Below are 14,843 nucleotides of genomic sequence, written 5' to 3'. Positions count from 1 at the left end.
TGAGACAAACTCAGATGAAGGTATACTACAAAAATAACTGGCTTGCACTCATTAAAAATGCCAGTATCATGAAATATAAAGAAAAATTCAGGACCTTTTTCACATTAAAAGAGATTAAAAGGATATGACAACTTAATGCTACACGTATTTTTAATTTTCTTTTGCTATAAGGGACTTGGTAGGGAAAAATGGAAAAATTTCAATAAGATCTGTAGATTAGATAAGAGTATTGGTTCACTGTTTAAATTCCTAATTTTTAAATCATTTTACTGTAGTAATGTAAGAGCATTCCTTTTATTATGAAGTTTGCACCGAAGTATTTTGGTGTTTAAAGGCAAGTCTACAACTTGTTACCAATTTAGAAAGCAAAATATCTGTGTATGTATGGAAAAGTAAAGCAAATATATAGTAAGCTGATAACATTTGGGGAATCTGTGTGAAGAGTACTCAAAACCTCTGTTTATTTTTCTTCCAAGTTTTCTATAAATCATAAAATTGTACTTAAAGAATTAAAACCAAATATTAATCTTGGCTCCACCACTTACCATCTCTGTGTTTTTCCATTAAAACTTCTATACTTTAACCATCTGTGAAATGATAGTGGAAAAAAAGAGACAACCTCTCATATTTTATAAACATTATATTAGTTAATATATGTAAAGCTCTTAAGGATGTTTCTGGCACATAGGTACTACATAAGTGTCTGCTGTCATTATTATTAGGTCTTATTTCATTCCCTTCCACCTTTAAAACTTAAGGTTTTTTTGAAGAATTACTTGAAAAGAATTTTATTTCCTGATCTAAAACTCACTCCTCAGTCTGTCACAGTCTGATTTTGCCTCCCCACTAGTCCACTAATACTGCCTTTGCCAGGGTCACTCACTGTTTTCTTATTAAACCCAGTGGATAATTTGCTGTTCATGTGTCTTTCATGATCTTTTGTTAACATTTGACTTCATATACTGCTTCTTCCCTTTTGAAACATTCTCCATGGCTTCTGTCTGGTTTTTCTTCAAACTCTTCTCCATTGTGTCCCTTCATTGTTGGCTAAAGTTAAAAACTAATGTTCTGTAACTAATGGAGTTGTAGTTTGGGGGAAATGTATTATTTTTTTCTTTGAAGTTGGGGTGATACGTACTCTGATGTTCTTAAGAGGTGTCATATTTGTGTGGTTCAAGGCAAGATTTGGAGCCTATCAGGACCAATTTTTAACATCTCTGGTGATGAAATTTTCTTTCCCCTCAAGGTGTTAGTAAAGCTTGCAAGGCAGTTATATAATTATTTTAAAGCTAAGAGTAAGACTCACCGAAATGTGTTAGCATCTGAGCTCCCACCACATTTCTCACCAGAGAGTGCCTTTGTCTTTGTATCTACTCTTAATATTGATTCCAGTTATCAAAGCCAGGACTTCTCATAGATTGTGTATGAGAGGTGTAGGGGTTAAGAGAGTAGCTTTGATATTTGCATAAGAAGCTTAAAATCATAGCAGCTGTCTTTTCTGACCACAGTGGTATGAAGCTAGAAATAAAAAATAAGAGGAAGGTGAAAAGATCTACAAATATATGGAAACTAAACAGCACACTTTGAAACAACCATTGAGTCAAAGAGGAAATCAGAAGGAAAAAATTATCTTGAAACAAGTGAAAATGAAAATACAATGTATCAAATACTATGGTATGCAGGAAAAGTGGTTTGAAACTTTATAGCACTTGTAGAGGAAGGATTATACCAATGAACACACATATTAAGAAATCAGATCTCTGGGAATGCAAGCTGGTGCAGCCACTCTGGAAAACAGTGTGGAGGTTCCCCCAAAAAACTAAAAATAGAACTACCCTACAACCCGGCAACTGCACTACTAGGCATTTATCCACAGGATACAGATGTGCTGTTTCAAAGGGACACATGTACCCCCATGTTTATAGCAGCACTATCAACAATAGCCAAAGTATGGAAGGAGCCCAAATGTCCATCGGTGGATGGATGGATAAAGAAGATGTGGTATATATATACAATGGAGTATTACTCAGTAATCAAAAAGAATGAAATCTTGCCATTTGCAACTACATGGATGGAACTGGAGGGTATTATGCTAAGTGAAATTAGTCAGTGAAAGACAAAAATCATATGACTTCTCTCATATGAGGACTTTGAAACAAAACAGATGAACCTAAGGGAAGGGAAATAAAAATAATATAAAAACAGGGAGGGGGACAAAACAGAAGAGACATAACTATGGAGAACAAACTGAGGGTTACGGGAGGGCTTATGGGAGGGGGATGGCCAAAATGGGTAAGGGGCACTAAGGAATCTACTCCTGAAATCATTGTTGTACTATATGCTAACTAATTTGGATGTAAATTTTTAAAAATAAAATTAAAAAGAATAAAGGAAAAAAAAAAGAAGATAAAACTTCCAAAAGTGGTTAAAACCTAAAAAAAAAAAAAAGAAAGAAAGAAAGCAGATCTCAAAAAACAACCTAACTTTACATCTCAAAGAACTAGAAAAAGAACAAAATAAACCCCAAAGCTCACGGAAGAAAGAAAATAAGAAGGATCACAGCAGAAATAAGTGAAATAGAGACCAGAAAAGTAATAGAAAGGATCAGTAAAACCAAGAGCTGATTCTTTGAAAAGATATGAAAAAAGTTAAGAAACAGCAAGTAAGGATCCCACAAGAAAAGAAAGCTATCGATTAATATCCATGATAAATATAGATGAAAAATTACAACAAAATATTAGCACCTTGAATTCAAGAACACATTTTAAAAAAATTTTTTTAATGTTTATTTTTGAGAGACAGTGTGAATGGGGGAGGGGCAGAGAGAGAGAGGGAGACACTTAATCTGAAGCAGGCTCCAGGTTCTGAGCCATCAGCACAGAGACCGATGCGGGGCTCAAACTCAAGAAATACGAGATCATGACCTGAGCCGAAGTCGGACACTCAACTGACTGAGCCACCCAGGTGCTCCAGGAACACATCAAAAGGATTATACGTCATGACCAAATGGGATTTATCCCTAGGATGCAAAACTGGTTTCATACGTGCAAATCAATAAATATAATATATCACAGCAATAAGGTGAAAGATAAAAAGCACATAAAAACCTTTAACATACTGGTTGTAGAAGGAACATACCTCAACATAATAAAGGCCACATATGACAAACCTACATCTAGCCTATAGGGGAGCCATTGTACACTGTGGCCAAAGGACATGGCCAAAGGGGGAATACTTCGTTTGATGAATGAGTAAATGAGGCCCACTGATGTGAAGTTATCTGTCTCCATGATATACATGATCAGTCTAGGACCAGAACCAGTCTTCTTGTTTTGCTGGCTGGTATTTTTCCTAGTATAGTACACTTATTTTGTCTCTGCCCAATGGCTATGGTGAACTGTGGATTCCAGGTTTTATTTGGACTTCTGGTCTTAGTTCTACCACTGACGAACTGTAAGATGTTGGGCAAGTTTCTTAACTCCTTTGTGCCCTGTTTCCTTGTATATCAAGTGGGAATAATGGTACATCTTGCTTTCTAAGGTTTTTATGATAACAGACTAAAAAAACAGGTAAAGTCTTATATATATGTATGTATGTATGTTTAATTTTATTTTTTAATTTACATCCAAATTAGTTGTCATATAGTGCAACAATGATTTCAGGAGTAGATTCCTTAATGCCCCTTAGCCATTTAGCCCATCCCCCCTCCCACAACCCCTCCAGTAACCCTCTGTTTGTTCTCCATATTTGCCTCTTATGTTTTGTCCCCCTCCCTATTTTTATATTTTTTTTGCTTCCCTTCCCTTATGTTCATCTGCTCTGTGTCTTAAAGTCCTCATATGAGTGAAGTCATATGATATTTGTCTTTCTCTAATTTCGCTTAGCGCAATACCCTCCAGTTCCATCCATGTAGTTGCAAATGGCAAGATTTCATTCTTTTTGATTGCTGAGTAATACTCCATTATATATATATACCACATCTTCTTTGTCCATTTATCCATCAATGGACATTTGGGCTCTTTCCATACTTTGGCTATTGTTGATAGTGCTGCTATAAACATGGGGGTGTATGTGTCCCTTGGAAACAGCACACCTGTATCCCTTGGATGCATGCCTAGTAGTGCAATTGCTGGGTCGTAGGGGAGTTCTATTTTTAGTTTTTTGAGGAACCTCCATACTGTTTTCCAGAGTGGCTGCACCAGCTTGTATTGCTTCCAACAATGCAAAAGAGATCCTCTTTCTCCGCATCCTTGCCAACATCTGTTGTTGCCTGAATTGTTAATGTTAGCCATTCTGACAGGTGTAAGGTGGTATATCCCATTGTGGTTTTGATTTGTATTTCCCTGATGATGAATGGTGTTGAGCATTTTTTCATGTGTCAGTTGGCCATCTGGATGTCTTCTTTGGAGAAGTGTCTATTCATGTCTTTTGCCCATTTCTTCACTGGATCATTTGTTTTTTGGGTGTTGAGTTCGATAAGTTCTTTACAGATTTTGGATTCTAACTCTGTATCTGATAGTTTGCAAATATTCTCCCATTCTGTTGGTTGCCTTTTAGTTTTGCTGATTGTTTCCTTCACTGTGCAGAAGCTTTTTATTTTGATGAGGTCCCAATAGTTCATTTTTACTTTTGTTTCCCTTGCCTCCGGAGATGTGTTGAGTAAGAAGTTGCTGCGGCCAAGATCAAAGAGGTTTTTGCCTGCTTTCTCCTCAAGGATTTTTATGGCTTCCTGTGTTACATTTAGGTCTTTCATCCATTTTGAGTTTATTTTTGTGTATGGTGTAAGAGAGTAGTCCAGGTTCATTCTTCTGTGTGTCACTGTCCAGTTTTCCCAGCACCACTTGCTGAAGAAGCTGTCTTTATTCCATTGGATATTCTTTCCTGCTTTGTCAAAGATTAGTTGGCCATACATTTGTGGGTCCATTTCTGGGTTCTCTGTTCTGTTCCATTGATCTGAGTGTCTGTTTTTGTGTCAGAAAACAGGTAAAGTCTTAAAAATAGTGCAGACACATGGTGAGAACTCAGTAGATGTTGGCTATATAATTTTTTTAAAAAAGAAACTTGGATTTTGTTGTATTCAAGACTTAGATCCCATTTGCTATTTATTAAGTGACATAGCTAAACACATGAACACTAAAATTTAAATTAATTCTACTTTTAAATTCAAATTGAATATGATATAGGTCTGTAGTGCAGTCAACTTATATATTCTGATTGTGAATATTTTATTCTTTGGAATATCCTTTGTGTGTATTAAATACTGCTTTTGGAGCAAAGTCCTTCCAGAATAAAATGCATGCTACATGAAGATTGTTGAACCAGGGTTACACATAGTGTTTAATGGGACAGATGAGTTAATATCATAAAAGAATAATTAAAAGATGTTATTTTGTGAAGACTACTGAGTAATTTTGAAATAGTACTTTATGTACTCAGTGCCCTAGTGCCTTACTGAATGCCTGCCGTGTCACAAGGTAACTACACTTGCCCTGCTGCCCCAACTTAATTCATACTAAAGTATTAATGCCTACTGAGGCCTGATACAGATTATTGGATCTCATTTGCTATTTTTCTGCAGTTTGTTTAGATATCTACTGATTTTGCCTTTGACAAATTTAGATACATAAAATTGATGTTTTTGCAGGATTTATTTTACACTGTTGCATTGTGCAGTGGCTAGAGTCGAAACACAATAGCTTTTAAATTGAACTGCTTACAAAGTGATCTGTAAAATCATTCTAGATGTCTTTCTGTAACTGCTGTGGTCAGCTAGGAATCATTATTTGTTTTTGCAACTAAGTTACTGGGTTAAAATGGCAGTGGAAACTGCCTTCTCGTAGAAGGTTTAAAAAGTGCACTTAAGCACTTGTTCAGGGCATTCAGAATAAAGAATCAAAGTCATTTACAATCCAGCTTGTCTTTGAAATATTGAAAAAGCAGAGGTTAATAATCAGAGCATTTGTGTGAGTATATTATCAGTTTGGTTTTAGTTCAGTGTCCTGTTTATTCTGTGGTTGAGAAGACCATGGAGAACAAAAAGTGACTAATTTTCTATCTTGCTCTTTTTTTGGTTGCTTTAAATCTTTGAAAGACCATTGATACTATGATACATACATGAATCATAGTATCGGTGATGTACGAAGGAGAGTTCTGGAACATAACTGGAAGAGAAAGATATGACTGGAATCTGAAAATCTTATGATTCTGATTCCAGCCAAATGCACAAAAACAGTGTGTTTGTTGATTTTCTAAGCTTTTAAAAAAAATTGCCATCACCAAAAATTTGGAATAAATACATTTATATTGATGTTATTTCTTGTTGTGGAAAAGTTTTCAAAGTTTTTTATGTTTCCTTGGAAATTTTATTACCTTAATTCTGGAACCTCTGAGTATTACCCTGCCCTCTAACACCACCATCTTGAGATTTTCATTGTGAGCGTTAGAATGTATTGATTTTCATTTTTTCCCAAAGAGTTGTATTTTAAATTATGCATTATTAATGTTTACAGTGTTTAAATATTATTTTAATCTTAGTATATTAAAGAATAGGAATATACAGAATCTCTTAAAACTTTTGGGATTGTCTTTTTAATTGCAAAAAACAATTGTAACTGCGTTACCAGAAGAAAATTACTTAAAGTGGGGTAGTAGGTTGGAATATGTCCTAGAATTCTAATTGTTATACCAGCAATGTATAATAAAATATTTAAGAAAAGTAAATCTAGCATAACCGAAATCTGAATTTGCACATATATTCTTATTTAGAGGTACCTGTCATCAAAGCAGGCAACTTGAATTGCTTCATACCAGAAAATTTAATGTACCACTCAATTACTGTTCTTTAGCCCAATTTAAAATAATAGATTGGGAGGAAGGTCTTAATGCAGTGTAACCTTTGGAACATTAGAAATAGCCTCTTTCTTTCCAGAAATCAGTGTACAGTAAGGATATCACTTTTGTCATACTTCATGAATAGATTTGTAATAGCATTTGTTTTATACTTATTATTTATTCTTGGTACTTAAACTTCTTACATGAGTATTGTGATTTCATCTTTTTTACTAAACTTATTCTAATATTAATTTCAAGATAATGCTATTGTCATCGTATTTGAAAATATATACTTTGATTTTAAAGCTTTTGGATGACCTTATTTCCCTTCTGGCGAAATACCCAACTTAGGAGTGTTTTAATAATTTTATACTATTTCATAAAATGGATGTTTTGGAAGAATTTGAGATGGTGGATATTGTGATAAAATTTAAGTTGTGCAAAGGTCTGTATTCTCACTTTCTTCTTTAATGGTTGTGCCCTGTACAGCTGTGAAACTATAGTGAAAATATTAGGACTTCATTTGAGGAATTGGAAAGGATTTCATAGAAGAGTATTATCTCTCCTTGTGATGCTACCTCTTAATGATAGTCATTGGCTCTTTCATTTATTATAAACAAATTTTCTGTACTAGGTGAAAATGTTCACAGAAACTAATTTACATACCCCTTCAAATCTCTTTTAGAGTAAGGGAGGATACATATAAACAAATAGTAATAAAACTAATTTGCATACTCTAAAATGTTGGTCTTAATGGTACTGATGGAAGGTTTCCAATTTGTACTAAAACAGTTTTTTTAAGAAACAAATTATATTGAAATGTACTTTATTAAAAAAAATACAATGCCAAAGTGCAACATTGGACAAATTTATCTTCTCCCTAATAGACCAGGATTCATGATTTTATAAGCAGACCTTGATGATCTCGTCAGTTTTATATATTCCCAGGGTTGTGGGTGCAGATACTTAGAGGACAAGAGCAGCTTTGATTTAGAATCATAGTCTTTAATGAATGTATTCCTTTTTCTCCATTAACCATTGCATTCTCAAAACATGGTTTGCAGACCACCTATCTCAGAAATCATCTATGATGCCTCATAAAATGTGGATTCCTGAGCCCCACAACAAAACTTATTTTGGACCTCGTACCAAATCCCTGTAGTTTTAATAAGCACTCAAGATGATTTTTATGGGCCTTGAGGTTTATTATTTATTAATAAGTGCCCTAGAGCAGAGGTCAGCAAACCTTTTCTGTAAGTTGCTAGATAGTTAATATTTTCAGCTTTATGGTTTTTGTTGTGACAACAGTTGACACCCGAGCAATGCAGGGGTGAGGGGTGCCGACCCCTCCCTCCTACAGTCAAAAATCCAGATTTAACTTTTGACTCCTCCGGAATTTAACTGCTAATTGCCCACTATTGACCGAAAACCTTACCGATAACATAAACAGTTGATTAACACATATTTTTTTTTTGTTACATGTATTATACACTGAATTCTTACAATAAAATAAGCTAGAGAAAAAATGTTATTATGAAGATCATAATGAAAAGAAAATACATTTACAGCACTATACTGTGTTTATTGAAATAAAAATCTGCATATAAGTGGACCCTCCACAGTGCAAACCTGTATTGTTCAGAGGTCAGTTGTGCTTACCTCTGCTATTGTAGTGCAAAAGCTACACCAATAATACATAAACAAATGGGCATGGCCAGCCAACTTTGGCCCAAGAACTTGCACATCGCTGACAGAATCAAGACTCTAGACCAATGATTTTTTTTTTCCTCCGTTAATCTTTTCTAAGGCGTTATCTCTAAAAGCACCTTTAATGATGTTTTCCTGGGTGTTTATTTTTTGATAACTGAAGAAAATCCATAACTGAAAGGGCACTTCCTAGATATCCATTACATGGATGCAAAACCTTTATAATATTTAAAACCTTTTCTATGTTAACATTAAGGAGAATATGATTATCTTATTTGTAACTATATAATCTGCTTTTAATATTAGGTTCCTGTGGCTAGAGCAAGTATTCTTTGGCTAATTGGAGAAAATTGTGAACGAGTTCCTAAAATTGCCCCTGATGTTTTGAGGAAGATGGCTAAAGGCTTCACTAGTGAAGATGATCTAGTAAAATTGCAGATTTTAAATTTGGGAGCAAAATTGTATTTAACCAACTCTAAACAGGTAAGAGTCTAAACCTTAGTCTACCTAAGTGATACCTTCTTCTTTAATTTGATGAAGCACCCAAGGTCTATTCATGCATTAGTGTGTCCATTCCACAATTACTAGGTTTCTGTAAGGTTCTATGTTAGAAGGTAGTGGTGCAGAGAGATGACATTCTAGTCAAGAGAAAAGGCGAGAAAAACAGCTAAACGATGAAAAAGGTGCGGTAAGTGCTGTAATAGAGGTGTTAAGATATGGTGGAACTCCAGAGGAGAAAGTTATTGCAAGTCAGAAGTGGAAGGAGGTAAGAGATAAGAGAACGTTTTGTGAAGGATGAGATTCTTGACTAAGGACTTACAAGGAGTGATTTGCCATATAGAATGAGAAGGGTGGTGAGAGTCATGAAACATCTTTGCTGCAAGTTTCTTGTTTATTGATAAAAACGCCATCTTAGCCTGAGAACTCCCTGTGTTCTCTAAATACGTGTGGTATTGTAAAAGTCATTATAACACCTGGAATTGGCTACTCTAAATGTATCTAGCTTCTAGGTTAATAAAAAATTAGTACAAAATCAGTATGTTAATCAAGACCAGAAGTAGTTATGTCTTATAAAGCTAAATAAAGGTTCTGTTTTTGGTCCTCTTTGTAGCTATAAAGAAACAATGGAAAGTGGTACTTTTTGTTCAGGAATTACAGAATATATTCCATAGGTTTTGAATTTGAAGACAACGTAGCTTGTACCAGATGTTTTTTTCTTGAGCTGTATTATTAAATGAAGTTTTGGAGCTCAACTTCTGAACTGTTCTATTATATATTTTAGAATAATATTTCTGATAAACACAAATAGACTTCACCACCAACTCGTGAAGGCATATTAGTGTTTAGAAAATACACCAAATTTTTCATTCATTCATTCATTCATTCATTTATTATTTTAGATACAGAGTGTGAGCAAGGGAGGGGGGCAGAGGTAGATAGAGAGAATCTTAAACAGGCTCCAAGCTCAGGGTAGATTCTGATGTGGGGCTCAATCCCACGACCCTGGGATCATGTCCTGAGCTGAAATCAAGAGTTGGGCGCTTAACTGACTGAGCCACTGAGGCACCCTGAAAATATACCAAGTTTTCGCATATATTTTTGTGTAACTCATTGTTTTTAAATGATTAAATGTAAAAATAGGTGAATGACAGTGTCTCTAGGGTTGTGCTCTCCAGTCTCTCATTAAGAAAAGGGGGTTGAGATAATTGGTAAAATAAGCATTAAAGGGCACTTTTTAGCACCATCCGCTTGACAGCATTTTTAAATTGTGTGGTTCCTACCTGTTGAATAAGAGAGAGAGACTAAAATGATTTCTTTGGGCTAACTGTAAAAAATTTATGTTCTGTATTTAATTTATTTTAGCCATCTTTAAGACTGAACTGTGGCAGTGCCCAGGGACTGGTTTGCCATGAAGTCCTGACATTTGTTTGTCAATCTGAATTCCCTGTGGAACAACTTAGTGAGCATCCCAGAATTGTTATTGAATTATTTAGTTATAGGAAATGTCGAAGTTAATTTTTATAAGATTGAGCATGTTGTGTTCGTTTGTTGGCTTGAGGAATAATTGAGTAATGAACTTCTTTAATACCTCAAAATATTTTTACCTGGTGTGAAAACTCATTTACAAATAAGCCAACAGTCTGCTTTCAGTATGTCGAGTTAGCTCCTGCTGGACTGACCCTCCACAGAGAACAACTCTGGAAAAAATACAAAAAATAAATAAATGACCAAAGTCTCAGAAGAGTGAAGAAAAGCAGTAAGATCCTGGAGGGAAATTAACACTTGGAAGAAGAGAGTGGCACAGAGGGAATGTCGCCAATTTTATGGCTTTTATCCAAGAGGATGGGCTACAGTTGGCACTACACACAGGTGCTAAAACTCCAAAAGAAAACCCAAGGTCCTTCTGGCCTGAGGAAGTAGAGAACATAGTTCAGGGAAACTATAGATGTTGGAAAGTAAAGGAAGAATTATAGAAAGGAGAGAGCCATAGTGGGGGAGCCTCAGGATCTGTGAATAATTTTGGTTGACCCCTGAACCACACATGCTCAAGGTGCATTCAGAGCAGCACAGCTGAGTATAAAGGAACTGAACTGAAATTTGAGCTGCACCAAAGAGACAAAGTTTTCACTTTGAACTCGACCAAGTTAACTGCTAAAATAAACAAAAATCAGTACTCACTCAAAGAGTGTAACAAATGTCCACAGCCTCTATAATATAACATTCGTAATTTCCAAGATACAATCCAAAATTATTCCACATATGAGGAATCAGAATGAGGAGCTATTATTTAAAGGGTATGGGGTTTCAATTTACAAAGATATAAAAATTTTGGGAGATGGATGGTGGTATTGGTTGTACAATAGTCTGCATGAATTGCACAGTTAAAAGTGGTTAGCGACGGTAATTATTAATGTTTTATCACACACACACACACACACACACACACACACACAAACAGGAAAGTGTGATCACTTTTCAAGAAAATTGGAAAAAACAACAGAAGCTAACCCTGAGATGATCCAGATGTTGGAATTTGCAAGCAAACATTTTGTAGCAGCTTTTTATAAGTGGGGTCAGCAATATAAAGGAAAATATACCCACCATGAATAAAAAGATAAGAATTCTCAGAGAAATATAATTATACAAAAGACTCAAACGGAAGTTTTTTAGAACTGAAAAATACAGTATCAAAAAAATATCTTGTTTATCATTAGTATTATATATTCCTCTTTAACATTTTAATATTTTTCTTTTTAGGTATAGATATATAAAGCTGGTTCATATAGTTTTTTTTTAACTGTTACATTATAATTATAACTCCATATGTGGATTTCTTCAGTAAGCTTCTTTAGTTTTCTAACTCTGAGTTATTTCAGATGGAAGTTTGTATTTGGAAAGCAGATTAACTGTGTGTGATGACTACCATAGAACTATTTGATGTCAGTTACTAGAGGGCAGGTAGTGATTGAGAGTATAGGCTCCATTATTACATTGTCTGGCTTCATATCCTGTTTTGCCACTTATTAGGTACATAATTTTGGACAAATTATATAACCTATCCAAGACTTAGTTTTATCCTTTGTAAATTGGGAATTATTATAATTTCTTAATTTAATTTAATTTAATTAAAAGAGAAAGAATGGGAGAGGGGGCAAGGGGCAGTTGAAGTTGCTGAAGCTCTACAACTCTTAGGACATAGTGTAAAGACTGAGCATGACTTCTTTGCAATAGTCTACTGAGGTCTGAGACAGAAAACTGAGTTTATTAAAGGGATTAATAGCAACTAAAAATTAATGAATAAAGGGTGCATTTTTTTTAACTTCCTATAATCTTTTAAATGTAGTGGTAAGTATTATAGCTTAGTGTTTCACTTAGCTGTTTTCTTTTTTTTTTAATTAAAAACATTTTTTTAATGTTTATCTATTTTGAGAGAGGGAACGTGAGCAGGGGAGGCACAGAGAAGGAGGGAGACATAGAATCCGAAGCAGGTTCCAGGCTCTGAGCCATCAGCCTGACATGGGGCTCGAACCCACGAGCAAGATCATGACCCGAGCCAAACTCGGACACTCAACTGACTGAGCCACCCAGGTGCCCCTAATTTTTTTTGTTAACATTTATTTATTTTTGAGAGACAGATCGAGACAGAGCATGAGAGGGGGAGGGGTAGAGAGAGGGGGTGCACAGAATCCAAAGCAGACTCAGGCTCTGAGCTGTCAGCACAGAGCCCGACATAGGGATCGAACTCACAGACTTGTGAGATCATGACCTGAGCCAAAGTCGGACACTTAACGGACTGAGCCACCCAGGTGCCCGTCATGTTTTCGTTTTAATTATGAAATAACCCAAACCTATAGGGAAGTGTAAAATAGTATAAATACATATATACCACTAAGACTAACTCAATGTTTTTGCCATAATTGTTATTCTTTTTTAAAGGAATGTGGCAAGTAGCTGCTGTCATAATGGTAGTGTGTTCAGTCATGTGTGTTTTTACATTTTTAGTGTATGAGTATATGCTCACACACTATGTTACTGTTGTGTGGGTTTTGCAATTTTGCATAGGTAGATACTGTATTTTTTTGTATACTTTGTAACCTACTTTTTTCACCTAATACCATGTTTTTAAAATATTGACATGTATAGATACAATTCATGCATTTTAATTAACTCTGATTTTCTGTGAGACAGGTTTCTGCTTTTCTGCTGTTAGAAAAGAGTGATTCATTGAGTATCCTTAATATTTGCATTTTCTTTGTATTACTTTTTAGACTTCTTGGTTCTTAGTAAGAAATTTTATAAATCACAGTTACATCTTGGGCATCCTTCCTGAAGTTAAAAGCAAATTCTCTTTTGCCCCGTGATTCAGGTCTTAGGTGAAATCTATCTCTGCCCCCAGCTTCTTTAACATGACTTAGCAAAAGGGTCTCAGGCTCTGTGCTGTGACGCCTCTACCCTTTCTTGGATATATATTTTTTTGGCTTTAAGATACTCGAGTAAATACAGCTTGTAAAGAAAGAACTTACAGAATACTTTTCAAGTTGACAAAAATATGAATACTGTTAAATTTATGAAATTTCATCCAAGTCACATAAAGAATCCTGGTTAGTCATGAAGTGATGAAATTGATGACATGGAACACTGGTACTGCTTAGGTTTCCCTCTGGTTTAGGTTAAGAATTTTGTGTTGCTTTCTTTCATTTACCAAACCAATTACCAGTATCCTTCTTTTTCAGAATAACAGCTGTGTGGAACCAATATTAATCTTCACTATGCTAAATGCTGAATTCTGTGTACTTTTTTATTTTCCTTAAATTAAAAATATATCTCAGCTGATTTTAGTAGTATATTTTAAGATACCTTTTTTACTATTTTGTGCTGACTTACTAAATATTTGAAGAAAGCTATTGTTTGTGCAAATATTTATCTGTTTATTACTTGTCAGAGTGCTTAGGTAGAAATATGAAGCCCATATTTTGAGTTTTTTTTTAAATAATGGATTAAAAAACTTTTATACAGCATTCCCTAAAATTCATTTTTCCTATATTACAGTGACTTGGAGTCATTCTGAAAGGAATATAATAGGTATAGTGTCTGGGTAGCATTATCTGTTAGTTAGTACTGCTCATAGTCCCTTAAGTCTAAGTAGAAAAAATAATCTGAAATCAAAATTTAACAAATAGCTGTGTATAAGATATTAATATTTTTTTATTAAGGGTACACTGTATTATTCTCTTTTTCTTTTATAATTTTATGAGTAAAACCTCTTTAAAAGTACTATTTAATGTCCCGTCTGGTTTTGGATTGAGTCTTTGATTGTATTTACTTGACCATTGTTTACTTTCTTTGTAACTGTTGGCCGGAACAGATCTCATTTATGTCTCTTGCCTCTGTGTCTCATTTAGTTTGGGATTTGTCTCACATTTTTCACTTTTATCAATAGTTGTGTTAAACTAGGTCAGACTAAGTTTGTAGACCTCCACATTGTACTTTTCACCTCTGCTGTGGTTTTGTCTAATGACATGTAAGACACAAGTGCAATGAAGAGAGATTTCATTTTCTTATATGAGACATTTAAATCAGAAAGACCTTGTTTTTCCAACCTTTTTGAGATGTAGCTTAATTTCTCTTTTTTAGAGCGGCATGCAGAATGTGTGCTGGTAAAATGCAGTGTGCCCTGACAGGGCAAGGAGCTAAATTCTTCAGTTTTTCACTGGTGGTAAGATACGTGCAAGTGTTTCATCTGCTGGCCACGCTGGCAACTTGTATGGTTGTGCCATGGCCTGTGCAAAGCATGAAGCTGTCAG

At 34.9% G+C, this 14,843-nt stretch overlaps 1 protein-coding gene across 9 annotated transcripts in view; it reads left to right on the top strand.

The window, feature by feature from the left end:
* AP3B1 (adaptor related protein complex 3 subunit beta 1) overlaps positions 1-14,843 on the top strand; it is a 261,951-nt gene that overhangs the window by 138,229 nt on the left and 108,879 nt on the right. For 8 of the 9 annotated variants that reach the window (XR_007461784.1, XM_049649699.1, XM_049649700.1 and 5 more), the window contains one exon: positions 8,845-9,021. The exons of the other annotated variant lie outside the window; for it this stretch is intronic. Coding sequence is in view for 7 of the 8 variants with exons in the window: in XM_049649699.1 (XP_049505656.1) it covers positions 8,845-9,021 (177 nt within the window). In the remaining variant the exon portion in view is untranslated. The remainder of the gene's footprint in view (positions 1-8,844; positions 9,022-14,843) is intronic. 9 annotated transcript variants of the gene reach the window in all.

Source organism: Panthera uncia (genome assembly GCF_023721935.1).
Source record: "Panthera uncia isolate 11264 chromosome A1 unlocalized genomic scaffold, Puncia_PCG_1.0 HiC_scaffold_17, whole genome shotgun sequence".
NCBI lineage: Eukaryota > Metazoa > Chordata > Mammalia > Carnivora > Felidae > Panthera > Panthera uncia.
This window is presented reverse-complemented; position numbering and strand designations above follow the sequence as displayed.